This window comes from Ananas comosus, linkage group 4, assembly GCF_001540865.1.
Source record: "Ananas comosus cultivar F153 linkage group 4, ASM154086v1, whole genome shotgun sequence".
NCBI classification, from domain to species: Eukaryota; Viridiplantae; Streptophyta; class Magnoliopsida; order Poales; family Bromeliaceae; genus Ananas; species Ananas comosus.
Genome location: NC_033624.1, coordinates 11660501 through 11687516, shown reverse-complemented (window position 1 = coordinate 11687516; position 27016 = coordinate 11660501). Strand labels below are relative to the sequence as shown.

At 39.4% G+C, this 27016-nt stretch overlaps 1 protein-coding gene and 2 pseudogenes across 1 annotated transcript; 2 read left to right on the top strand and 1 right to left on the bottom strand.

Moving 5' to 3' along the window:
• Window positions 5553-9422, top strand: LOC109709103 (putative disease resistance RPP13-like protein 1). Its single transcript, XM_020231172.1, has 3 exons — window positions 5553-8305; window positions 8661-9275; window positions 9350-9422. The coding sequence occupies exons 1-3, from the start codon at window positions 5567-5569 to the stop codon at window positions 9350-9352; spliced, it is 3357 nt and encodes a 1118-aa protein (XP_020086761.1). The 5' UTR covers window positions 5553-5566; the 3' UTR covers window positions 9353-9422.
• Window positions 10995-12226, top strand: LOC109709102 (annotated as a pseudogene).
• On the bottom strand, window positions 17223-18981 carry LOC109708605 (annotated as a pseudogene).

Sequence of the window (27016 nt, the reverse complement as noted above, 5' to 3'; positions counted from 1 at the left end):
TATAAAAACTCTATATCGTAAGTACATATCAAATTATTCCAATTTCAGCTATACATATAAAATTATTCTTTATGGTCGCATATTAAACTTTGTAGAGATAAAAATAAAATTTTTCTTTATTCTTTTTTTTTTTTTTTTTTAAGAAAATGTAGCATGCTACCGCTTCATTCAATTAGAGAGTGAACTAAGCTACAGATTGAGACATCCAGGATCTCGAGAGGAAAGAAAGAGGAAAAGAAAAAAGATAAACTCAAGATACAAGAGAAAAACAGAAGAAAAACAAAAAAGAAAAGAAAAGAAAAAAAGAGAAGAAAACCAAAAAGAAAAACAAAAGCATCACATATCAACTAAGAATGTAAAAGCGGACATCAAGATCAAAAGCGGACAAGAATGTAAAAGCGGACATCAAAACGAACAAAAAGAAAACGAAAGGAAAGATCAAAAAGAGCCAAAGAAGAGGAGAGAATAAAGGAAGTTTCGAAGAAAGGCGCAAGAAGCAGTTTTACGTAGCTGGCCCACGCAACCACCGAATCCAGAACTCTCAATTTCACTCACCCCAAAAGCTAGCTAGATTGCATTATCATTTAAAACATAAAAATAAATAAAAAAAAAACTAGCAGTCGGTGGTAATTGTAGCAGAGAGAGAAAGAGCAGAAGAAAAAATTATTCAGAAGAAGAAGCAGCAGTAGAACGAGTTAAAAAGAAAAGAAAGAAAGAAGTACAAGAAGAACAAAAAAAAAAAAAGGACAGTTAAACTAATCCCTATACTAAACAGTCCCTAAGTGGAAATGCAANGGCGGCGGCGCTCGCATCGTCGGTCCGATGGGCGGGGCGCAAGCTGGCGGCCGTGCTGCGACGGGCGCTGTGGCGGCCGTCGGCGGAACCGCACCACCGCCCGTGGCTGCGTCGCGACGCCGCCGAGAGAACCGAGGAGGAGAACATGGAGCAGCTGCTGCGGGCGATGCAGCAGCGGATCCAGGCGGTCCTCGACGACGCCGAGGAGAGCGACGTCCGCAGCAGCTCCGCCGAGCTGTGGCTGCGGGAGCTGAAGGGCGTCGCGTGCGACGTCGAGGACGCGGTCGGCGAGTGGCAGTACCGGCTGCTGCAGTTGAGGGTGGAAGGAAGGCGGGTAGACGGCATGGCGGATTCCAGCTCGTTCCAGAAGAAGAGGAAGATCGCCGACGGAGACGTGTCGTCGGGGTTGTCCATCGTCTGCGACCGCTCCTGCGCTTTGTCATTCAGGGAGATCAAGAGGAAGATCGAGGAGATAACGAAGCACCGTCTGGCGCTCAGCCTGAGAGATGAAGACGGGGAGAGGCGGCCGGCAGGGGTCTGACCCGCCGGCTGCCGGCGGCAGCCGCAGCAGCTCGCTTATCGACGAGTCGAGCGTTCTAGGCAGGGAGGGCGACAGAGAGAAGGCACGTACGTATCTGCGTAATTATTATTCTCTCCGACTAATATTAATTAATTACACCGAGTTAGATGCACTAGAACTTTAAAATCTGTGAAAGTCATCCAGTTTTTCAAAATTATTATTCTTATATATATATATATATATATATATATATATATATAGAGTATATATATTTTATATAATTTTTGTAACTATGAATTCATAAAAATTAGTAATTAATCTAAATTTTAAAGTGAAAAACATCTTTAACTAGCTCGAATTGATTAATTTGAAATGTTGAATAGTAAAATTAAAATTTTAAAAGGTTGGAGGGCTGAATTAAAATAGCCCACCGTATAAGAACATTCTGTATGATTTTACCTTTAAAATTTTACAATTAGTTAATGAACAATAAAAAATACGTGTGTACGTGCAATGATGCCAAATATTTCATTTGTAGATAAAATTGATCATAAATATGATACATAATTTGTAAAATTAAATGCTAAAAGTTAATCTCTATATTGTAAGACTGAATTTTGATGTTGAAATTAAAGATCCTTCTATGTATGTATATTGTCGGGCTGTGTCCTCCATTATTTTTTGATCATTTAAGTAATATTAGAAACTTTAAATTGTTAAAGTATATATAATCCTCAATAGTGATCGAAATGTAAAATTTTGAAGGTTTAAGTGAAAAATAATGAAAATTTTAAAATTTAAATGTTATTTGTAAATAAGCAAAACTTCGGACGGTTATGATACATTTCATCTGGCCTATTATGACCTATAATAATAATAATAATAATAATAATAATAATAATTACCAACCTTAGTATTTTACAACAGTATTTTACAACATGTGATAACCTACTGTGATGCAAGATTTAATTGAACAATTGATGCTGTTTTATTAGGTTAAAGAAGTTAACTCATTTTGGTTACAGAATTTAAATTTATTTTAATTAACTTAAACAAGTTTAATTTCTAATTTTATTTAATTTATTATGTTACAATCAGTTAAATTTAATTTTTAAATAAATTAATAATAAAGTAATAGGTTATTCAGTCAACAAATCATCTATTAGATGACATGATCGAATGCTGATATATGTATGGCTTGAAGATAATTAATTTGGTTGCTAATTAATTAAGTTGTCACACCATCTCGGAAATAATAGATAGTTAAATAATAAAATTTTTAAAATGACATAGCACTTGAAATGAGTAGTACTTGTTATTATGTCGTCTTTTGATAGCTAAATTAGCTGCTACATTGTACTTCATCAAAATTAAAATTTTATTGATCCAATTAAAATAAAAAAATGCAGTTCAATATTTTTAATAAAACAAATCAGAATTTAATAATTGAAATAAAATCTTGCCAATAATTAGGCCACTCATAACTAATGTAATATTGTAGGAAATTGTGGACAACCTAATTGCTAATGCTTTGAAGGTGACTGGCTTGTATTGGATCTTCAGATTATTTATTTTAATTAGAATCCTTATAATTCATGGTTGTTAATTATTAGGAGATATTTCAATTTGACCCTTTCTCTGTGATTTAATAGATTCTCACTTTTTATTTTATAGTTTAAAGTTAAAATTTTATTTTGTTATCCTATAGTTTTCTCTTTATATTACTATAGAGATCAATTGGTATGTAAGATACTAAAATATGACGCTCCAACTTCCCAGAAAATTATCCATCATAAGATTTCTTCCGTCTTAATATACTTAACTTTCTTAAATTCTTGGGTCAAATCACCATCTAAAATATTTAAGACCAGTTAAGAGTAGTCTTACATTCTCTCTCTCTTAAGTCCTGACATTCTCGTCAAGTTTAGACTCACAAATATCAGACGATGTGAAACTTGTATCGCTAGTCTAAACTGACCTTATGGTGAACTGTGCTCCATCCACAACAGTCAACAGTGTAAGAGTCTTGCTCTCCCCGCTGTATAATTCTGACTCAGCTAAGACTCATCTCACACTTTCAGCTGCTAATTGGCTTTGATACCAACTGTGGCATCCCAACTTCTCGAGGGTCACCCATTTTAGGACTACTTCTGTCCTAACATGCTTAACTCTCGTAATCTTTTGGGCCTATTTACTATCCAAAATATTTAAGCCAAATTAAAAAATTTTATGTCGATTATATCTTATATATAAGACTATCTAAAATCTCACATAAAATATTATAATTTACAAACTATAGAATGATAAGGACATAATTTAGAAAAAATAGAGTGGCAAAATGGAATTGAGCTAGAATACTTTTACAAGTATTACCCCAATGATGCTATTAGGTTTTTAGCCATTAGATCTACTCCTTGATTACTAATAGCCCTTGGATCAAACACTATTTCACCTACCACCACCTACCACCATCATCTCAACCTCACATCTCTCCATCCAATGACTAAAAACTCAAAAGTACCACTCACATAATACTTTTACAAGTATTCTAGCTCCACTCGGCAAAATGTAGCATTTTAGTAGCCATTATTTTGTCCTAGGCAATCGTGTAATGTGAAATATATTATTTTACTATACTATTTAAGACAATTGCTGCCTGGTCCGCATAATATATCCTACATCCAAGTAAAATCCTGTCTTTTCTTTATTGCAACGGTACACTCAATATCATCCAGCCCCAACTGAGAGACTAATCAATGTCAAAGATGTTGGCTATTTATTATTGGGCTAAAATAAATTCAACTTTTTGCCCTATGATAATAGATTCATGAGACTAATAAATTGAGTCGGATGAGCCTAATAAGTTGAGTGGAGCTACGGTCCACAAGCAACCTAACGGCAAGAGGCCCAATAATAGGCATAACGTCTAGATGGGTTAAGTTAGATTGCTGTTCGTGAGCACTTTGGTTTAGCCCTTAAGTGCAATGAGTGTGCCCTTTCTACCAGCACGTGCTCCATTAACGGTGCAGATGTTGGAAAGGGATTGTTACGTTCACATAGGTTGAGTCAGATCGAAGTCCGTGAGTGCTGTGGTTGAGTATGATGGTTGCGCCCTTTCTATCTGTACGTACTATTGGAATAGTTTTCCAACCGCAAAACACACATAACGCTTATGACCTACAAAAGAGACCATATAACTTTCCTCCAATCAGCGCTTATGACCTACAAAAGAGACCATATAACTTTCCTCCAATCGCAACTCACGCATGCCTAGGGGTGTAAAATAGGCCGGCGGCACGTGGGTCGCCCAGCCCGGCAAGGCCGCGGGCCGGACTACAACACGACACGGATACTGTAGAACTAGGACCCATGCCGGGCCGACCCGACCCGAACTTTTGGGCCACGCTGGGCCTCACGTCTAGGTTCCGACGGCTCGGCTCGGCTCGGCTCGGTACGGCCTAAAACGAGCCTGGATCGTGCCAGGCCGAGGAAGGGTGGGCGGTCTGGCACGGCACGGCCCGCTTGGACCATGCCAGCCGGGCCAACAGTCCTGGACCCCAAGGCCTAAGCAATTTGCCTTGGGCCCTTCTCCCCAGGAGCTTTCCTCCCAAGGTCTGCTAGGCAGATCTTGAGAGGGGTGTTTTTGGTCAAATGAACCAAAAGCCCATCACGGGGGACGGCCCTCGCCTTCCGGGCCAAAGGGTCGTACTGGCCCAGAGTCTAGGTTGCTCGAGCCTAGCATCGCACGGCCCGAATTTAAAGGCGGGTCATGCCGGGCCGGCCCCTAGCCAATTTCGGCCCAGCTAATGTGACCCTACGCATGCCAGACATAACTCGCAGCTCATGCAAACCCATCCCATTCTGACAGACTCAACACCTGGGCCAGATGGTTCGATCATATAACTCAATCATCCCATAGTTAGTAACTTTGCTGGATGAGATAATTGATGAAGTTTGGGGAAGCTGGATGCAAAAACATTACAAGTTTAAACGATTACTACATGCAAAAGTGCGAATATTTAAGATGTTTGTACATTTCATCCCTTTTTAAATTTAGTACATATTAATTGCATAAAACCCTCTCGGAAGATAATATAAGTTGTTATACGAGGCAAAAGTCAAAATTAAGAAAAGCTAACTTAATTATTATAGATTAATATCTTTGTCAGACTTGTCTCACCCAATCTTTTATCACCAAGTACTAATTATTATAGTATCATTTATAAATTAACTTTCATCTTTATTCAGTCGATGTTCTTGGGTTCACTATGTAAGCAATCTTTCTTACAGGTAGTAGGACTGCTGATCTCTGCAAGTGTTTCCAATTTCGCCGTCATTCCGATCGTCGGCATGGGTGGGCTGGGGAAGACCACTCTGGCTCAGCTAGTCTACAACGATCCGAGAGTGCGCCCACATTTTAATCGAAGGGCCTGGGTGTCGGTATCCGAGAATGTCGACATTCTGCGGGTGACAAAAGCAATCATCGAGTCTATGACTAACCAACCTTGTGCTCTTACCGAACTCAGTGCGCTGCAGGAAGCACTCAGAAAGGAAACTGAAGAGAAGTGCGTGTTACTTGTGCTGGACGACATGTGGAATGCGAATCGAAATCTGTGGGAATGTTTCCGAGTTCCCCTCATCGGCGCAGAATATGTGAGAATTTTGATCACCAGCAGAAACAGTTCAGTTACTAAGAACATTCAGACTATGCCGCCGTACCATCTCGACTACCTGCCCAAAGACAAGTCCATTAGGTTGTTCCAGCAGCATGCTTTTGGCAGACACGACCCGAACGCGCATCCGAACTTGCTTGAGATCGGCCGCAAGATTGTCAAGAAGTGCGGTGGATTGCCTCTAGTCCTGAAGACATTAGGAGGCCTTCTTCGGTACGAAGTTGATGAAGAAAAATGGATAGATACACTCGAAAGCGACTTGTGGGAGTTGGATGAGGGAAGAAGCAGCATCCTGCCAGCTCTGAAATTGAGCTACAGCCACTTGCCAAAACATCTTAAGCCGTGCTTCTTGTACTTTTCCGCGTTCCCTAAAGGCCACGAGTTCCAGAAAGACACGATCGTTCGAATGTGGATCGCACACAATTACATCCACCCAAAGGCGAACAAGAGTTTGGAAGAAATAGGCGGAGAGTATTTCGACGAGCTGCAAGGGAGATTTTTGTTAGATTCCTTCCGCAAGTACGGCAGAGACACGTACAGAGTGCATGACATGCTCCACGATCTTGCAAAATCAGTTTCCGGGAATGAGATGCTCTTCTACATCTCGAACATAGTTCAGCATCTATACGGCAGCGAGAATCAAATGTCACTCAATTTTCTCTCCGCTGAGAACCCCCCTAGAGCCGTGCGCTCGCTACTAAACTATAGCTTAGACACTGATCTGACTGATTCTCAAATTATATTTTCAAAGTTGGCGTACTTACGGGTGCTTGAATTGAATCTGCATGCATTGAGCGAGTTACCAGATTCAATTGGCGGCCTAAAACACTTGCGCTACCTTTCTGTCATCGGGCGTAAACTGCAGAAGCTACCTGAATTAGTATGCCTTCTTTACAACTTGCAAACGCTCGATCTGCAGCATTGTTCTTCTCTGGTGGAATTACCTGAAGCAATCGGGAACCTTATCAACCTCCGGTACATTCGACTTCACAGCACGAAAATTGAGAAGTTGCCCGAAACAGTATTTCTGCTTTCCAGCTTGCGGTTTCTTGATCTGAACTCTTGTTACAGACTTAAAGAACTGCCCGGCTGCATAAAACAGCTTACCAGCCTGTGCTCTCTTGACATCTCTCACACTAAGATTCGCCCCATACCACATGGGCTTGGAATGTTGACTAATCTCCGAAAATTGGAGGCGTCTCTCAAAGGTAAAAGCGATGATAGACACGGAGGATTGGGTGAGTTGAAGAACTTGGTGAAACTCGGAGGAACATTATGCATCTCAGGGCTTGAAAATGTGGTTGATCTAGAGCACGTAAAGAGGATCAATCTTGAAAGCAAAAGAAATTTGAGGAACTTGAAATTGAAGTGGACAAGGCCTGTTACTGAGCATCAAGAAGTTGACAAGAATGGGAATGATAAAGAGGAAGGGCAACTTCATTTGGAAGTGAGTTCGAACGACTTCGAAGAAGCGAATAACAGCAACATAGAAGAAGTACTCGATAAGCTCCGGCCTCATAGAAACATTTCCAAATTGACTATAGATGGATACACTGGTACTAAATTCCCTTGCTGGATGGGCGATCCTTTTGCGCTGTCACAGCTCACCACCCTCTTCCTAACTCATTGCTACAGCAGAGAGACCAATTTCCTTCCACCGTTGGGTCGGCTTCCGTCTCTTACATCTCTCTCTGTGACTGGCGTAGGTGTAGAGAAACTCGGTGATGAGTTTTGCGGAAATAGCGTTGCATTTCCATCGCTCGAGAAGCTCGAATTCAAACATATGCCGAAGTGGGAGGAGTGGGTTGGAGTGCTTAGCGGAGACTTCCCTCGACTTAAGCAGCTCTCGATAAAGTACTGCCCAAAGCTATGGAAACTCCTGTCGTTCCCCGCCCTTTGTTCTTTCTATATCTACGAATGCGAGAGCCTGAAGTCTCTTTCTTTGTGTCAAGAGCAAGGAAGCCATCCTGCTCTTCAGATATTGAGTATCAAGGGTTGTCAGCAGCTAACATCATTGCTGGGGCTGGACAATCTCCGCAAGATCGAGAAACTGGAGATAAGTGATTGCGGGATTCATGAGCTTGAGCTGTCCCTGCACTCTAAGCTCCAATATGTGCACATCGCTCGCTGCTGGAGGCTCGCTTCAGTAAGCGGCCTGCACACGCTCACTTCCGTCACGAGCTTGCGTTTAGCGTGCTGTCCTCAGCTCCATCTGTCGTGTGACGAAAAGCTCTGCTCCGTGCCTACTCCCGTGGAAGTTGTTGATTGTCCCAGGCTCGTAAAATGGTGTCACAAAAATAAATGCGACTACGTTCAGGTAACACTCCTCTCCTTTTCTGTCTTCTTTTACCGTAGGACTGGTTTCGTAATGTTTTTGTTTCACGTATTGGCTTTTCCTCGAGTTTCTTTTTTACTTAGAGATGAATCTTACAGAGCTTCTCTATTGTCAGATTGTTTACAAGCTATATACATTCATGGGTTTACTTCAAACACACGCGCGAGGAAAATAATTAATGTAGTAGAAATTTTTCCTTGTCACGTCCTTTTCAAAAAGCTGATAGAGTTCGCAAGCTAATGAAACGACACGATGGGAGCAAAAACCAATCAAGAATCATAAACAATACTGAATTCCTTAGCATTCGACTATCTGACTTGGTTTCTGGTGCAATCAGAAAATATCCGCACTCCGAGGACTAACTCTGTCCGACGACAAAGAGATGCCGTCTGCCCTCGCGGCCCACAACCTCCCCTCCGTCGAATATCTATGCATAAAGAACTCCGAGCAGTCGCCGTCCGCATCTCAATCCTACCAATTCTACCGCGGGTTCATTGGTTTCTTCCCTAACGATCCGAACGTCCCGATGCTGGAGAGGCTGGAACTGTCAAATTGCAGAGAAGTTGTTTCGATCGCCGGGCTCAACAGTCTCAATTCGCTGCAGCACTTGCTCATACAGGATTGCCCGGAGCTGCTTTCCTTGCCAGATGAGTGGCTTCCTTCTGCGCTCGACTCTTTCGTGGTCAGAAGCTGCGACAAGCTAACTTCTCTGCCGCCGCTGAGCGGAAACCTGCAGGCTTTCCAGGAACTGCAGATTGTGAACTGTCCAAAGCTCACTAGGGTGACCGGGCTGCAGAACATTCGATCGCTGAGCATCTTGATCGCACTCCGGTGTCAGCAGTTGCGCATTTCGCCTGACGAAAGGCTCGGATCCGTTCCGCAGAATGTACTAATCAAGGATTGCCCGATGATGATGGAGTGGTGCCTAAGATATTCAATCCCCTATGCCAGGGTAAGTTCCCAGTTCTCGTACTACGTCAAATCTTAAAATGCATGTGCACTTGTGAGTCTCGTCTGTTCTTGCAGTGAGTGGACTACGCTGTGAAGATTCATGATGGCCGCGGCGCAAAACCCAGCAAGACGGAAGTAAGCAATTAGGCCGCGTAGATTCTGAAAAAGTGAGTTATATAGAATTTATTTGTTAGGCCTGCAGAATAAAAGAGTAGAGGTAATAAGAGAGGAGTTAAAGAAAAATAGCAAACCGACCGTCCCTAAAACAAGTGGCAAAATGGCAGAGTACTTGGTGGTTGATACCCGAAATTTTAAGTTCGAATTCTAGTTGATTCACATTTTCAGCTTAGTTTATTTCTACATGAAATAAACGAAACGAATAGCGTACTATCTAGGCCTTTTTGCATAAAAAATCTATTTATTTTGGGCTTTTGCAAAATCGGGCCACCTTTTTCGTTTTTGCAAATTCGGTTCGTTTTTCAGCAAACTGACCAAAATACCCTTATTACTTTTTCTCTTTCCTCTTTCTCTCTCCTTTTCGTTCTCTCGTTTTTTTTTTTTTTTCGCCGAAAAATCTTCTTCTTCTTCTTCCTGTAAGAGCACGGGGCGCGCCACGGCGACTTCCGGCCTCGCCAAGTGGCGTCCACCCGGCGGCGTTCTGTAGGGAGGGGTCGGCACCGGCGACCGCAAGCGCCGCGGCGAGGGTGGGGGCGCACGGGAGGCGGGCGGCGAGGTGGAGCGGGGTGTCGCAGCCGGGGATGTCGCGCCGGTCGAGGGCGGCGGTNAGAAGAAGAAGAAGAAGAAACTTTACTAGGTAGTGAAGATATAAGTAGCAGCAGCAGCAGCAGCAGGGTGGAGAGGAGTGATCTCGGCGAGTTGGTCAGGCGGGGAGGTGTTCGAGGAACTCCGGCTAGCCATCGAGGAGGAAAGGTCCGAGAAGGCGACTAGGGCATCCCTCCGATCAGAGAAGAAAGGGAAGGGAAGGGAAGGGAAGGTTGAGCAGAGGACGAGAACCGTCCGAATCTAGAGATGGGGAAAGGGCGGAAGTACTCAAGCTCTTGCGGAGCGGGCGGCCAGATTCGCAGATAGGACGTAAAACGCGGACCGCACAGCCGCGGGTTTGGCGGGGAGGACGACCTGATATCCGCTCACCCGGTTACAAATACTCCTGGACCGGTCAAGCCCAACGGGGCCCGTCTACCACCGAATGGCAGCCCACCAGACCATCCCGAGATTCATCACTTTTGCTGTTTAGCCCTCATAGACTAGATAATTTTCATTTCAGTTCAAGATAGCAAGTAGTATAATTACCAGAATGTAATGTAAACAGGATTCACAGAATTAATACAAGTTTTCTTTCTCCCTAATTCTCCTAACCTCTTATTCCTCCTTCCAACCTCCTCTCTGCCTCATCTCTCAACCTCTCTATTTCCCTTCATCCTACTTCCCTCAGATCTCTTACCTGAGCGGGTTGCGGATCGTCCGGGCCCTTACATAATTTTTGTTTCAAGATTAATTTTGATAAAAAATTGTAAAGCTTTTGGCTGAATTTACGTGAAAAGTGATTTTTCTGAAGTAATTTTGCAGAGTTGTTCGACAAAAATTTTACCGTTTGCAAATAATAATTTTTTTACTAAATTTTATTTTAAAATAATTCAAAATTTGAATTTAAATTAAAATTTANCTCCGATGGCTGCTTCTTCTTCTTTGTAATGGTGCAATGGTGCACGCGGGCCGGTGCACGCAGCGGCGGTGGGCGGGCACACGGGCGCGCTGCGGCTGCTTCTTCTTCGTCGTAATGGTGTAATGGTGCACCATTACACCATTAATGGTGAAATTACACCATTACACCATTAATGGTGTAATGGTGTAATTACACCATTAACGGTGCACGCGGCCCGCGGAGCGGAGCCGCGGGTGGAGCTCCGCTGGGCGCAGCCGGTCGAGGGCATCCTCGAAGCGCGCCAGCAGCGCGGCGTGGCGCTGGCGCTACCGCGCGGAGCGGGCAGCGAAGTCGTGGCCGAGGCAGCCGCTCGAACCAGTGGCCGAGGTTGTGGCCGGCGGCAGCGAGAGCCCTCCCCAGCACGCGCCGCTCACGCAGGACTTCGCTCCCTCTCCCCCTCGCCCCGCGCCCTCGTCCTCGACTTCTTCTGCACGGACGCCCTCGACGTCGCCGCCGAGCTCGCGCTCCCCGCCTACTTCCTCTTCACCTCCGGCGCCTCCGCCCTCGCCGTGTTCCTCCACCTCCCCATGCTTCATGCCCGCTCGGCGAAATGCTTCAGAGAGCTCGGCGCGGAGCCGCTGCGCGACCCGGGCATGCCCCCGCTCCCCGCCGACCACATGCCCCTCCCGATTCTCGACCGCGCCGGCGAGGCCTACGAGGGCTTCCTCGGCCACTCCCGGCGCCTGGCCCGCTGCGCGAGCATCATCGTCAACACCTCCCGCTCCCTCGAGCCCCGCGCCGTGGACGCCCTGATCGCCGCGAGGCTTTGCGTCCCCGACCACGAGCGGCCCCGGCCCACCCCGCCCGTCTACTGCGTCGGCCCGCTCGTCAAATCCAGCGACGACGCCCGCGGGCGCGGCGAGGAGTGCCTCGCGTGGCTCGACTCCCAGCCCAAGGCGAGCGTCGTGTTCCTCTGCTTCGGGAGCGTCGGGCGCTTCTCCGCGGCGCAGCTAAAAGAGCTCGCGAAGGGGATCGAGAAGAGCGGGCACAGGTTCTTGTAGGTGGTCAGAAGCCCACCGAGCGACGACAACGACGACCCGGAGAAGCGCTTCTTGCCGCCGCCCGAGCCAGACCTGGAGAAGCTGCTACCGGAGGGGTTTCCATACCGGACCAGGGAGAGGGGCATAGTGGTGCAGTCATGGGCCCCGCAGAGAGAGGTGCTGGCCCATGAGTCGGTCGGGGGGCTCGGCCACGACTTTGCTGCCCGCTCCGCGCGGCAGCGCCGGTGACACGCCACGCTGCTGGCGCGCTTCGAGGAGGCCCTCGGCCGGTTGTGCCCGGCGGAGCTCCACAAGCGGCTCCGCTCCGCGGGCCGCGTGCACCGTTAATGGTGTAATTTCACCATTAATGGTGTAATGGTGCACCATTACACCATTACGACGAAGAAGAAGCAGCCGCGGCGCTCCCGCGTGCCCGCCCGCCGCCGCTACATGCACCGGTCACCATTACACCATTACGAAGAAGAAGAAGCAGCCGTCGGAGATCGCAACAGCGCGCGCGTGACCGCCGCCCTCGACCGGTGCGACGTCCCCGGCTGCGACACCCCGCTCCACCTCGTCAACCTCGCCGCCGCACTCCGCGCGCCCCCACCCTCACCGCGCGCTCGCGTCACCGGTGCCGACCCCTCCCTGCCGAAACGCCGCCGGTGGACACCGCTTGGCGACGCCGGAAGTCGCGTGGGGCCCCGTGCTCTTTACAGGAGAAGAGAAGAAAGAGTAAGAAGAAGATGAAGAAGGAAAAAAAAAGGTGCTCAGAGCAGGAGAAGAAGAAAAAGAATAAAGAGAAGAAAATATTACTCGCCTGGCCTTCGCTTTTTTTTTCGGCGGAAAAAAAAAAGAGAGAACGAAGAGGAGAGAAAAAGAGGAAGAGAAAAAGTATAAGGATATTTGGTAAGTTTGCTGAAAAGCTGACCGAATCTGCAAAAACGAAAAAGGTGATCCGATTTTGCAAAAAGCCCAAAATAAGTAGATTTTTTATGCAAAAAGTTCTATCTATCTCTCTCTCTCTCTCTCTCTCTCAAAAAAAAAAAAAAAAAAAAAAAAAAAAAAAAAAAAAAAGAGAGAAGAAGAACAGAAGAAGTAAGAAGAGAAGAAGAAGAAACTTACTAGGTAGTGAAGATATAAGTAGCAGCACGCGAGCCAGCAGGGTGGAGAGGATGATTCGGCGAGTTGGTCAGGCGGGGAGGTGTTCGAGGAACTCCGGCTAGCCATCGAGGAGGAAAGGTCCGAGAAGGCGACTAGGGCATCCCTCGATAGGAAAAAGGGAAGGAAGGGAAGGGAAGGTTGAGCAGAGGACGAGACCGTCCGAATCTAGAGATGGGGAAGGGCGGAAGTACTCAAGCTCTTGCGGAGCGGGGCGGCAGATTCGCAGATAGGACGTAAAACGCGGACCGCACAGCCGCGTTTGGCGGAGGACGAACTGATATCCGCTCCCGGTTACAATACTCCTGGACCGGTCAAGCCAACGGGGCCCGTCTACCGAATGGCAGCCCACCAGACCATCCCGAGATTCATCACTTTTGCTGTTTAGCCCTCATAGACTAGATAATTTTCATTTCAGTTCAAGATAGCAAGTAGTATAATTACCGAATGTAATGTAAACAGGATTCACAGAATTAATACAAGTTTTCTTTCTCCCTAATTCTCCTAACTCTTATGTCCTCCTTCCAACCTCTCTCTGCCTCATCTCTCAACCTCTCTATTTCCCTTCATCCTACTTCCCTCAGATCTTTAACCTGAGCGGGTTGCGGATCGTCCGGGCCCTTACATAATTTTTTGTTCAATTAATTTTTTGTAAAAAATTGTTAAAGCTTTTGGCTGAATTTTACGTGAAAAGTATTTTTTCTGAAGTAATTTTGCAGAGTTGTTCGACAAAAAATTTTACCGTTTGCAAATAATAATTTTTTTACTAAATTTTATTTTAAAATATTCAAAATTTGAATTAAATTAAAATTAAAATTTTGAATTCAATTTAAATTTTTGAATTTTATTTAATTTTAATTTTAATTTTAAAATGTGCACAAAATTTTAAAATTTGATATTTAATTAAAATTTAAAAGTTGATATTTAAAATTCAAAATTTGAATTTAGATTTAAAACTTAAGATTTAAAACTTAAAATTTAAAATTAAATTTTTATTTTTTATTTAAAATTTGAATTTGTGATTTGAAAATGTATATTTAAATTAAATTTTAAAATTTTGAATTTAAATTTAAAATTTTAAAGCTTCATATTTTAAAATTTTATCTTAATTTTTGAATTTTAATTTTAAAATTTGAGATTAGAGAAATTTTAAAATTGAATTTAATATTAAATCTAAAATTTTAATTTGAAATTGAGATTTAAAATTAAAAATTCAAATATAAAATTTAAAATTTGAATCTAAAATAAAAATAAAATTTTAAAATTTGAGTCATCAGAATCAAATTTTAAGAATGAAGTTTTAACTGCTTCTGATTTTTAGGCTTTAAAATTAGACTAAAAATTAGAATTAAATTCGAAACGAAATTATCAACACACTATGTGTAAAAAATTACTTGATCAAAATTATTTTGCAAAAGTTAGGCCAAACACACTTACTTGAGTTTGTCGGAGTTGGTCGAAAAATCAATTTTCAAGCAACCAAAATGAAGGAGGAGAAACCATACATTTTTTTCACGCTGATTGGAAGATAGGATTGACTCCTTTTAATTCTAAATTTATTTTTAATTTTTGAAATTATTTGAGTTATCTTTTAAAAAAGGGAAAACTTCAAAAACCCCCCCTATGGTTTCGTGCATTCTCACTTTAGCTACCCTTGGTTTAAAACGTATCAATTTGCCCCCCTGTGTTTCGTTTTTATCTTTATCGATAAATATAAGGGTTATCTGAAGTTTTTTGTATATAATTTAACGAAATATTAACGAAAAAGCTTCCGAAAAGATAAAAATGAAACCACAGGGGGTAAATTGATACGTTTTAAACCACAGGGTAGCAAAGTGGAGACGCACGAAAATACAGGGGGTTTTTTGAAGTTTTCTTTAAAAATTTTAGAATTTCTAATAAATAAATTCTAAAATTAGGAATTATGATTTAATTTTTTTAGGTTATATTGGATTAAAAAGATAAATTGAGCTTTTATTGTTTCTAAAAATATCAAGTTATTAGTGCTTACATTGATTTTCGAGACCTTAGATTAAGGTATGTGAGTATTAAAATAATAGTGCCCCGTATAATTAAGATGGGTGATTGATGAAAATATAATCTAAACGATAAAAATGTCAAAGAAGTAGATCTAACAGTATAATACTTACATGCCACCTAATGTGTTGTTCTTTAAAAGTATCATAGCCGAACTCTTAGAAAGATACTTAAAATGCTGAAACTTTATTTTAAATTAGGATTATATTTTGATTGATCTAAATGTAGCCTACTGTTTATTTATAGAGACAAAATATAATGAAATATAATTATATATATAATGATATATGAGTTGATCTAGGATGATACTTTTACAAGTATCATTCCCATGTTGCTATCAGTTTTTAGCATTGGATCTACTTTTTGATTACAAATAGCCCTTGGATCAAACACTATTCACTACCACCACCTACACACTACCACCATATCTCAACCTCAATCTCTCCATCCAAGGCTAAAACACACAAGTATCACTTGGGTGATACTTGTAAAAGTATTCTAGCCTACTCATATAATTATATATATATATATATATATATATATATATATATTTTGCTGAATGTGCTGGCAAACATCTACCTTTCTCAAAGTTTATTCTTTTCTTTTCTTATCTCTTCCTTCTCTTTTATTTTTCTCTAATTCTTTGTTTAATTCTTATCTTAAATCTTTTAAAGTTATTTCTAAAATTTTTAAAAAAAAATTAATTTCAATTTTATATAAATCTCGTTCATTACTAACAAGATAGATTAGAATTTTTTTCAATTGTCATGTATCATTTTGGTATCAGAGAAAAATATGTATATCCAAAAAATAATCTCAAAATCGTTTCTTGAATTTTTTCCATCGTGAATTATATTCCTCTCATTTCTTCGTTCAAATTTCTATGAGATTGATCGCGTTCTTTGTCGAGTACAAATTAATCATCGATTTTCTTATAATCTTTTTTTAAAAAAAAAACTTGTGAAAAAACTAGATCTCATTCTGGTGTTGTTAGATCTTATGATGATATTTTATTAGTACAATAAAATAAGTTGTACGTTCGTGCCCGTAGCACATTGTATCTTTGTTGCAATCACTAGAACACCCTGGCAAGAAGTGTACTTTCACCTGTATTAGTTTAGTTCAAAGAAGCCATATTCCCGTTCTAACATGAAAACAAAGGGAGATACCCAGGTTCAGGCATGCATTCTAGATAAAGAAACTATTCTAAGATAAAGAGAAACCTACATTCATTTACCGTGTCGAGCCGGATCAGCATAACATTCTAAGATAAAAGAAACCTACATTCATTTAGCTGTGCCGATCCGGGATCAGCAAACATTCTAAGATTAAAAAAACTCTCCCTACATTCATTTAGCTGCCGCGAGCCATGTCTTGATAGAGATCTAATGTAAATCTGTTCCAAACTTCCAATCCGAAAACTGCTTGGTACTTAAAACTACTGTGCTTAATGATTCACTTAATCATTGTCTTTAACACTAATAATTATGGCGTGAAGACCCTGATCTTCATCTCCTTCCGTCTCCTTCTTCTTTTACCAAACTTCATACTTAATGAAACACCAAGTCACATATATTCCTTTCTGGGAAAAAAAAATATAAAAAAAACATGCATTTGCAATTTTCTCAAAAATATATAAAAATAACATTGGATTTTCCTAGGAAAAAACACAGTATTCATGAGGCAAGCCACACCCATCATCTTGTATAAGCCATAAGCAGTAATCATGAAGAGGAATGCAACGTGTATTATATCGACAATCAAAAATTAAGTCGCTGATCCTATAACAAGGTCTTTGACTCTCCAATCACAGTAACAGTAACCGAAAATATCACCACATAAGATCATCACAATGTTGGCACTCAAATAAACTCAAATAACCCAATAAAATATCCAAGTGAGTCCAAATAACTCCAGAAGGAAAACATGATTTAGCAACATTATGAGCAAAAAGCATGACAGGGGGCATTCTTTTTTTCTGTTTGCACAAGTACAGCTACACAGATAACTACCAGAAGAGAATGGAAACAAAAACAAAGAACGGCGATTGTACCGATCAGTCTGTGAAATCTTCCTCATTTAGCCATCATGACCTCTGAGAATCTTCATAGTTGATCTGGCGTCTGCCATCGACGTCAGCCTCCACGGATCACTCGTCGACTTCCTCGTCGGTGAGCTTCTCGCCTAGGTTGGTCATGACATGGCCGGAGCTCCGCGGCGGAGATGAAGCTTCTAGGTCCTTGTCAAGACCCTGAAGGCCTCTTGAGCTCCTTTCGGAGTCCGTGTCCTTCATCTTGCGGGCATCAGGTTAAGGAACTCAGGGGAGTCGATGGTCCGTTGCCATCTGCATTCCACCTCGTTGATCATGTCCTGCAGCTCCGCTCGGTTGGGTTCTGGCCCAACGAGCGCATCACTGTCCCCAGTCCTTAGTTGTGATGCATCTATTGTGTACAAGAAGCATTAGAAATCAGGATTATTCCTTTTAGTCTTCATGTTATCTGTAAAGGAGGAAACAAAAATATAACACGCTAAAGATTATGAGAGATGCAATGCTACCTGTTATTCGCATGTACAAACATGCTTCAAAAAACTATAGTTGAGAGGGTTTCTACGCATATTTGCCATCTATGTATTTTCTAGCACCATCAAACAGTCAAAACATTTTAACGGATATCAGCAGAAACTCGTTTTTGTATGCCATCCTCTGCAATGTGTATTTTCACTAAATCCTTCAAAGATAATAATGGATTTGCTCAATTCCTTCCAAGCATGATGTACAACATACTCACACTGCCATGGTTAAATCGCTTAAATACATGAAAACTTACTTTCAAGCACATACAAAGAAAGGTAAAAATGTATGTTACTTCCCGTAACTGCAGGACATTGTGATGTGGCACCCTCAATTTTAGTTTTTTTTTTTTTTTTTTTTCTTGAATCACTTTTCAGCAAAAGAAACAACATCAAACAGAAATAAACTAATGAAGCTCTTAAACTTATAAAAGCTTCAACTTAACTAACTAGATTTATTCAAAATAGAAGGAAAAAAAAATAAAGGGGTGTTTGATCCAAAAAACTGTTTTTGGGGTACACAATTTTAAAATAGCCTATAATGAGGGAATCTCAGAACAAGTTACCAACAAAAAAAAGCATCTCTTTTCGATGTATCAAAAAAAATCCTTTCATGCATATTACGTTAATTACATTCAATACTACAATTATTTCCATCAAGTCCTTATCAGAATTAGGCACACATCAATTTATGCATAACACATGTTATTAGGCCAAGCTATCACAATTCCTATAATACATTTCTGTCACCATAAATCATAACGCATTAATTCACCTATTTCACATCAGCACACTACAATCATAGCGTATATTATAGAAATTAAAGTAGCAACTAATTAAACAAGATTGAGACAAATGAACATTTATTATAACAAGTCGACCGGATCATGCGAGAAACATGTAAAAAACTCCTAAACATAGCGAGGAAACAAGCAAAAAAACACACAACGACAGCAAAAACAAAAATCGAAGCATCCATTACCGCATTTTGCAACATACCAGCGATTCAAGCAATTCGAGGCGAATCGATCGAATTCGCAGCAATAAAATCAATCAAAACCGGAATCAGAGAACAAGCCCTAGCAAATCCTACGATCTAATAAGATCTAACTACGGGGAAGAGATCCACAACGGATCGGAACCCTACTCGTCTCCGTCCTTGTCGAACAAGCTGAAGGCCTCCTTGAACTCGGAGATCTGGTGCGTCGGTGAGCTGACCGCCATGGCTCGCGCCTCCGCGGAGATCGAGCGAAAGCGAGAACGGAAGCAGGAGAGAACGCCGAGAGAGGCGAGAGAGAGAGAGAGAGAGAGAGAGGATCGAGCGATTTGTGCCCTTGGATTCGGAAATTTACGGGTCTATTATATAGGAGGGGTTTTCCGTGTTTCACGGCGCTTTTTGACGTTAAGGGTCTGTTTGCGTTTTTACTAAATTACCCTCAGTTCCGTAAATTCTCATCCGTACCCAGTTGCATTTCAAATCATACGGAGGAGGGTTGAGTGTAACTAATTCGACACGACATGTTGATCTTTGTGTCGAATTATTATTGCATTGGTGGGCCCACATGCCTTTTCATTTTAAAAACAAATTCAAGATATGATATATATATTTTTGATTTAAGTTGTTAATGGGGCTTTAATTTTAAATTTTAAATATATCGTTTATTTTTATATATTTAACTAGTATATTTAATAAATTTGTAACTATAATTTATTGAAATAAATAAATTTGATTTAATTTTGTATCAATATATATGTGAAATGATTTAAATCAAATAAATTTAAGTTAAATAGTCTACAATTTAATTTCTAATATATTTTTATCACCACCTTTATTGGGACTAATAATATTATTTGAAGCATATTTGTTTTATCAAAATTAAAGCTTAAGTGTAAAATAGATTTTTAGTCGAACTAAAGCTAAGATGAAAATTAGTTCTCCTCTGTAAATTATTTTTATAGTTGCAGAAATAAATTCTAGTTCTGCTGTCTATTTGGCCAGAAAGTTAATTGTATAAAAGATAATTTTTTTATTCTGTTTTTTTCACTAAAAAATTATTTAATTCTCAACGTGATATTATGGAGGACGAAAACAAGTTCCCAACATTAATATTTTATTATATTTCATGACTCCTTTTCTTCTATAATTGACTTTTAGCCATTGATGAACTAAATTAATTAGGATACTTGAATAGCTTAAGTTAGGCCATTAATTCACTTGCAATGAATCACAACAACATAAGTGAGCATTTATGACTAAAATTATTTTAATTTTTTTCTGCTTTCTTGTAAAATAAAACACATCCTTAGCAAAACGGAAGCTGAGTGAAAAATAGAGAGATACTTTTTATTTTTCAATAATTTTAGTATAATTTTAAGTATCAATTTTTCTTTATGGGTATTCGGTACTCATAAATTGGTCCTCGATGATAGGATATTTAAAAATCGATGATTTATATAATTATTTAAATAAAATGAGAGTTTAGAGTATTTTGAAAATTCTAGAAATCAAAATTTCATAATTTTTTGATATCATTTACGTATGATCAAAAGATCTTGAATTAAAATTTTTAATGGCTGGTATGAAAATACTGCTAGTTTAAAATATAGGTGTAAAGAACCGGAAATTGAATTGAATTTCTGATAGAAAATATTATTCACTATCAATAAAGATCATAACTTCTATTTTAAATTGAAAGATCCGGATCATTTATTTTGAAAGACGTTCAATTTTGACTGTATTTATCCACTTGATGAATTTATTATGATTTCGAAAATTTACAAAATTTATTCTAGAAGTTTTAAATACTCAAGTTTATATTTAACATTATGGATCATCAATTCAGAAGGTCCATGTTATTAGAAATAATAATGAGTAAAAATGGCTCATATAGTCATAAGAAATATTAGTCCTTACACTCTCTCTCTCTCTCTCTCTCTATAAAATGGATGGAGTGCAGCATATAACATTTTTCCAAATAATAAGAAAAAAAAATCAAATTCTGGTGTGGAACATGAAATGGTATTTATACAGTGGGCCCCACAGAAGAATTTAATGTAGACGTCCACAGTGTCCTCTTGTTTTCTGATTGTCGTACCGTACATTGCACGGCCTGTTCGTATCTAATCCAAATCCGATAATAAGAATGGCACCAGAGATCCATCGTTCGATTCAGATCGAACGGTTCCGATTCACATCGAGCTCATGAGAAAAAAAAAAGAAAAGAAAAACCCCGTCAGGGGCAGATTTCGCATTTTCAACATATCCTACGCGTCAGGGTAATTTCGTAATTTAAGCCAAATGGTTAAGTGGAAAATCACACCTCACTTTCCCAAATGCCCTTCCCTGTTCGCTTATTTACACACACTCCTCTCTGCGTGTCCAGAAAAGCGTCTAATTAAATCGGCGTTTATATGATTTGTGCGTGCTGCTGTAAATTACGGATTGTCCCTCGACGCGGGTTTGAACGCGGAGAGCGTCGTTTATTGACGTAGGGAGGCGGTGCCACGTTCACGCCCGTCATACTTCGCTGCGTTCAGTAGGGAGCGGCGCCCCCGTTAACTTGTCCGTTACTCGTCACTCAATCGCGTCGGTGTGAGGAATTTGTTGCGTTGGTAGCCGGTTGGTTGTCATCTGGACGTTGATGTAACAATTCTGTCTGCCTGCTATATGGACGGTTTTGATGAATGTTAATTTTGGTAAAACTAAATTGTTGGAGACTTTCAAGTTACCATAAATTAGACGACCGACCTCAAATTTATTTTTTATTTTTTATTTTTTAGTATTTATGTTTGATGATTCCGCATGTGATTTTAAGAAAAATACGATGGTCCAGTCCTATCAAAGCCAGTTTTCGATATTAGGACTTTTGGAATTGTTCATCGACTCATGTTAATTTTAATCTTTAGATATCTGTAAAGTATCTAACAGCAATTTTAATAATTTTTCGATATTAATTACTTAGAAATTTAAAGCTTCAAAATCAACGTAAGAAAAAATAAACATAAAAATAATATACTAGACATTAAATATTTAGCATCAAAATACTGATTTGGTTTTGATACATATAAAAAATATTTCATTTCAAATTTTTTATGATTTGAATAATTACGACATAATTAAAGACTTGCTACGGCTCATTCACGATCATTAAATATGCGTTGATTTTACACCCCTTTGACTGCTAAACATGATATTAAAAAATTATTTTTAAGTATTCAAATACTTTAGATCAAGGTTTAATATGATCGATTATCGATTTCGAAGTTCCAAGCATCATAATACGAATTATGGCGCATAGGAGCCCATCGGTGCTTCTAAAAACAAAACAAGCGTAAGCTTATTTGAGTTTAATTAACTTTGAATTTAGATTAGATGTTTTGTTAAACCTTTAATTATATATCTATATTCTTTTCAGCAAATGTCTGATTTGAGAATGCATGTTGATATTATAAAGAAAAGAAGAAAAAAAACATAGAAAATAAAAAAAAAAATGAGAAAAACTAGTTACATTCTTCCAATGTCCATGCACTTAAATATATTTTGTTGTCAAATAATAGAAATGGTGAATCAATTCATTTGTCTCGATTATTATTAGGTGTACGGTACTCATTGTCTAGGTACAATGATTTTTTTTTTTGATTACGCGACAAAATTGATGCGCGCCAAGGATCAAACGACTAACTTTATTAGTTGGATTACGACTTCGATTAGAAATTAAAATAAATTTTAATATTTCTTTCACTTATTAATTATTTTAGTAATATCTTGCTGTAAATATAATATAAATTTAAATTAGACTTCTGCTGTGTTAGAAGCTTCGAAGCGATTATTTTTCTGCATTCACGAGTAAAAATTTTGAATATTTTGCGTTATTAGGTTTTGACGACGCCAACTTAAAACTAGATAATGCTTTCGATACAGAATCATCATAACGTAATGCCACCGATTAACTAAAAGCTCTAGTTGTTTCTCCAAATGTCAAAAGCAGATTGAAGCTTCGTTTTTTAAATTCACACCATTTTTCAGTACTGATAAATATGCAAAAATGTGGTGCTGGCCACATGTTCTAAAATGTGACAAAACTGCACCAAAGAAGACATCCAATGTTTAATAATTTCACGCATGCGCCATTTCATAGCCATGATAAGAAGCTTTAACGTATTCAAATTTTCTGTGCCTCAAAAATATCGAGGAAGTGTGTTTGGCCTACGAATGGGCAGCAAACTCAGCTAAAATGAAAATAAAAATATACAATAATAAAAGTATTGCAATTTGAACGATGGTGAAGTTAATAATTGGTTTTCTTAAGATAAGTTTGGGAGAAAAAATATTACCAAACAGCCAACGAAATCATAACTCCAATGTGTACCCTGCTGTTAAACTGGCATCTGAACTCTCAATTTGGCAATTAAATTTTTAAAAATTTATCAAATAATTTAATAGGTCCGATTCAATCGAAGTTTACTAATTACGAAACCATTTTAAGTCACAAGCTGTAATGAATCTGGTAAAACTTCGAAATGCCAAAAAAGAAAACTATTTTTTTTTCTCTTCGATTTTTATAATTAAAAATATGGGAGATGAAGAACTGGAGTTTACTTAACTTCAATTTGTGTCCTTGAAGCTAATGGAAAAATAATACTTTTATGCTTTGAAGCTTTATAAATACATGCAAATATACGGCCGGACAACTCTATAATTAGTAACTATTAAGTTGAAGGACGCAGTCATTGACCAATTTATAAGTTTAAAAGGTCTAATTATCCAAATTTGTAATTCAAAAAAAAAAAAAAAGTAAGATAAGAGGAGCTTATTAAGTTAGGGTCTTCCATACCTTTTTTCCCTTTTGCTTTGTTTTGACAATCTGAATAGCAAATTTCTTCACCTTTGTTTACAGTATGATCTAATTTGATTGCTATTTACTGATAAATTTGATTACATTTCAATGATAACATGCATTGAAGATGCAATGAACAGTATGGATAGATTAAGATCACTTCCGACCACCAAAATAGAAATTCTCACCTAACTATGAAGCAACAACTGCAATATTTAAAATGTACAATTCAAAATAATTTAAAAATATACAAAGGCGGAATCCATACATAAACCAGACGCTTCCTGTTATTATTATTATCATTATTCAAGAAATGGCCACAAGAATAAAAGAAAAAAAAAAAGACCACATACATGAGCAAGAGATTGTTTCTGAGGTGTACAAAAAAGAAGGGCCATCTGTACCAGGTTTATTCAGAGGAAATTGGCACCATAAAGATTGAGAATTAATTTTACTCCTGATAGAAATCGGCGAGTAAGAGTATGATTCGAGCAAAGCGCTCTTTGCATGTTCGATGCACTTCTTTTCTCATCGTCGAGAACAAAGAATCATTACATCTAGGCGGATCTGATTCCTGATCAATGATAGAATGCAGAGGCTTGCCTCGCGGGCCGACAAGTAAAGAAATACGCTTCCCTGTTGCTATCTCTGTACACAAGCTTGTACACGACCAAGACGTGACTACTATGGAGTGGACGTGGCAGGCCAGGCCACAAGCGTTGCCGGCCTGACCCTTTCTCTATGAACGATGGTGGTTAGAACAAGGCGGAACGGCATCGGACGAGACTCATCAGAGTCTTGCATCTGAAGGACTGGTAAATGCACCTGGGCCGGGACAGTCTGGCGGCTCTGTTGCGTAGTCTTGATCAGGCCGCCAGCAACTTTAACTCGAATCTGGGGATGGTGGCAATCGACCGGAAACACTGTTTCACACTTTCTGGAAATATCCTGAATTTGAAAAGGAAATTTAAATCGATGAAGTGGTCACAGCATGGGAAAAAAATTGATTCGACAACACAAATAAATTTCTATATTTCTCGAATGATTTCAACCTAGTGCCTTTTAACTGTTTCAACTCAAGATTTAATCACTAAATTTTGATCAAATACTTGACCTTGTTTTCAATGTCCAAACAGAAGACGTACCGCCGATGTTGATGTGCTCACATACCCTTTTACTGTTTTAAATGGCCCAGTTTAGCCCAAACAGGAATCTGACAATAAGAATATGAGAAGGGTAAAGTGAGAGTTCATTAGAAAAAAGGGTCTTGATTAGGTTAAGAATAGCAGTTAATAACAAAAACCTTCAAGTGTGGAGCACCAGCATAACAGACATTTTAGAAGTCAGAATGTGACTTGTAAAAATAAAATAAAAATTAAAAAATATCAGAACTAAATCATATTAGTAAAATTTCACGACCGAGTCGCAATTCTGTGAAAGAACAAAGGGCTCCGTATATGTTTTTACTTAATTAAACAGGATGTCAGACAGAAAAACAAAATTAAATACATACATATGGTCAAGAGATTAAAAGTTTGCCCATCTCCATCACAATTTCGGACGGAGATCAGGATGGTATCTCCCGTTTCTCATACTACAATGAACCTGTTAACGGAAGATCCAGAGGGGGCGACACACAAACAGAATGATCCTGCTAATTCTGTTAGAGGCCCCTGAGAATCATCAGATTATCATCACCAAATTACCCTTAATTAAAGACATTCCAGTATTTACTGTAGAATTGGAGAAATTCTGTTGTCTTCGAATACGCCTTTATTACCTTGTGCAGTTCTCCATGATCCCTCAACAGAAATATTTTTCCTCCAAAGTCCATACTATTTAAAGCCCGGAAATTCCTTTTTCAGGGATATCCAATACCATTCGATATCGTCAGCATCTCATTGTAGGTCAATATCAGCACTTTTTCAGGTACAGGATCTGAAATATCAGTTTACGATGTCAAAATAATTTTGAACAGTCCAGACAAGGTTTCATTGTACTATGAGTAGTCAGTAGGTTAATTCAAAATTTCAAAACCAAATGATATATTTGGCCAAATTTGACAGTAACAAATAGGGATATCTGTTGGCACTAACGGCAGTTAACAGTTATCCATTTAGATGTTGAAACAAGAGACTGGCCAACAAGCGGTGTAATAACCTACATAAACATGTCATGCAGGAATGCTAAAAGGGAGAAAATATAAGGAACCCAGGTTGTGAATGTTAACTAAGTGCATTAAATGCATTAGGTAGGCAGTTGCTTAAGAATTCAAGAAAACTGTAATGAGAAAAGCAACATTTTATGAGTTATGATTGCAGTTGTTGCGATCCTAGTAAGAAACTAGTTATATAATCAACAAAATAAAATAATGCTTTTTCGCCATTCATCCTTTGAAGCATATTGCCCTAAAAATTGACATTGTGTACCAAAATCCATGAGATACCCAAATGTTCAGAAACCTGCTAACTTGATAAGCATAGGGAATTAGGAAGAACAAGAGTAAAAGAATGAAACAATAGTCATAAAAAAGTACACTATCGTCCATGCACATCATTTCCTAATTAAAAATAATAACAATAATATGCACCAAGTAGGTGGCTGTCCTCTGGTAACTTGATGTAAATTTTGGTGCATAGCCGTTGCATATGCACCTTGATTAAGCATTGTTGAAACTCTTACCATATCAACCCTAACCTTTATTAAATACCCCCCACACGAAAGAAATGCTATTGTACATACTGGCAAATTTAATGTTTTAAATCCAAGTACAGAATATCTATGTTAGTTATGAGTAAGTTACTTTTATGCGATCAAGGGCTGCCTATAGCATGAGATTGAAGTATGCCAATACGGGATTATGAGCAGTGTTCAAGCCACCACGGCATATTCTAGAATAAAATGGATGTTCTTCCTCTAATTTGGAGAATTGCAATTATGTTACAGAAGCAACCTTACCATGAGTTACTAAACAATCAGACAATAAATCACACGAGATCATTCTGCATTTCTCATGACTAACTCTCTGGGCTTATATTTTCTAGAAAGGTGGTGTTCCAACTCCAACGCACTTTGATTGAGTCTATGATCGTCTCAAACTAAAATGACATTGGATTACATGAATCTAAGGGATTAGCACAGTTCTTTAAACAGGTATACAAACAGTATATTTGATCCCATCATTTGATTATGGCATCATACTATCTATACTATATTACATATATCCCATAGAATTTTGCACTTGGCAGTCCTCCATTCACCCTGCCTTCTTCCCTTCTACTTCTGAGATGCTTCGTCTTTCCACCGGCCCCTTATCTATCGCCCGATGCTTCGTCCGCTCACTTCCAATTAATGCATCACATAGTTATTGTCATCTAACAAATAAAAAAAAAGTAAATCAGTTCTTTTTCATTCTCTTTCCATCTCTTCTTTT

Coding starts and splice junctions, on each gene's coding strand:
- LOC109709103 (XM_020231172.1), top strand. CDS start 5,567: ATGTTCTTGGGTTCACTATGTAAGCAATCTTTCTTACAGGTAGTAGGA. Junction 8,306..8,660: donor ATAAATGCGACTACGTTCAG/GTAACACTCCTC, acceptor TGGTGCAATCAG/AAAATATCCGCACTCCGAGG.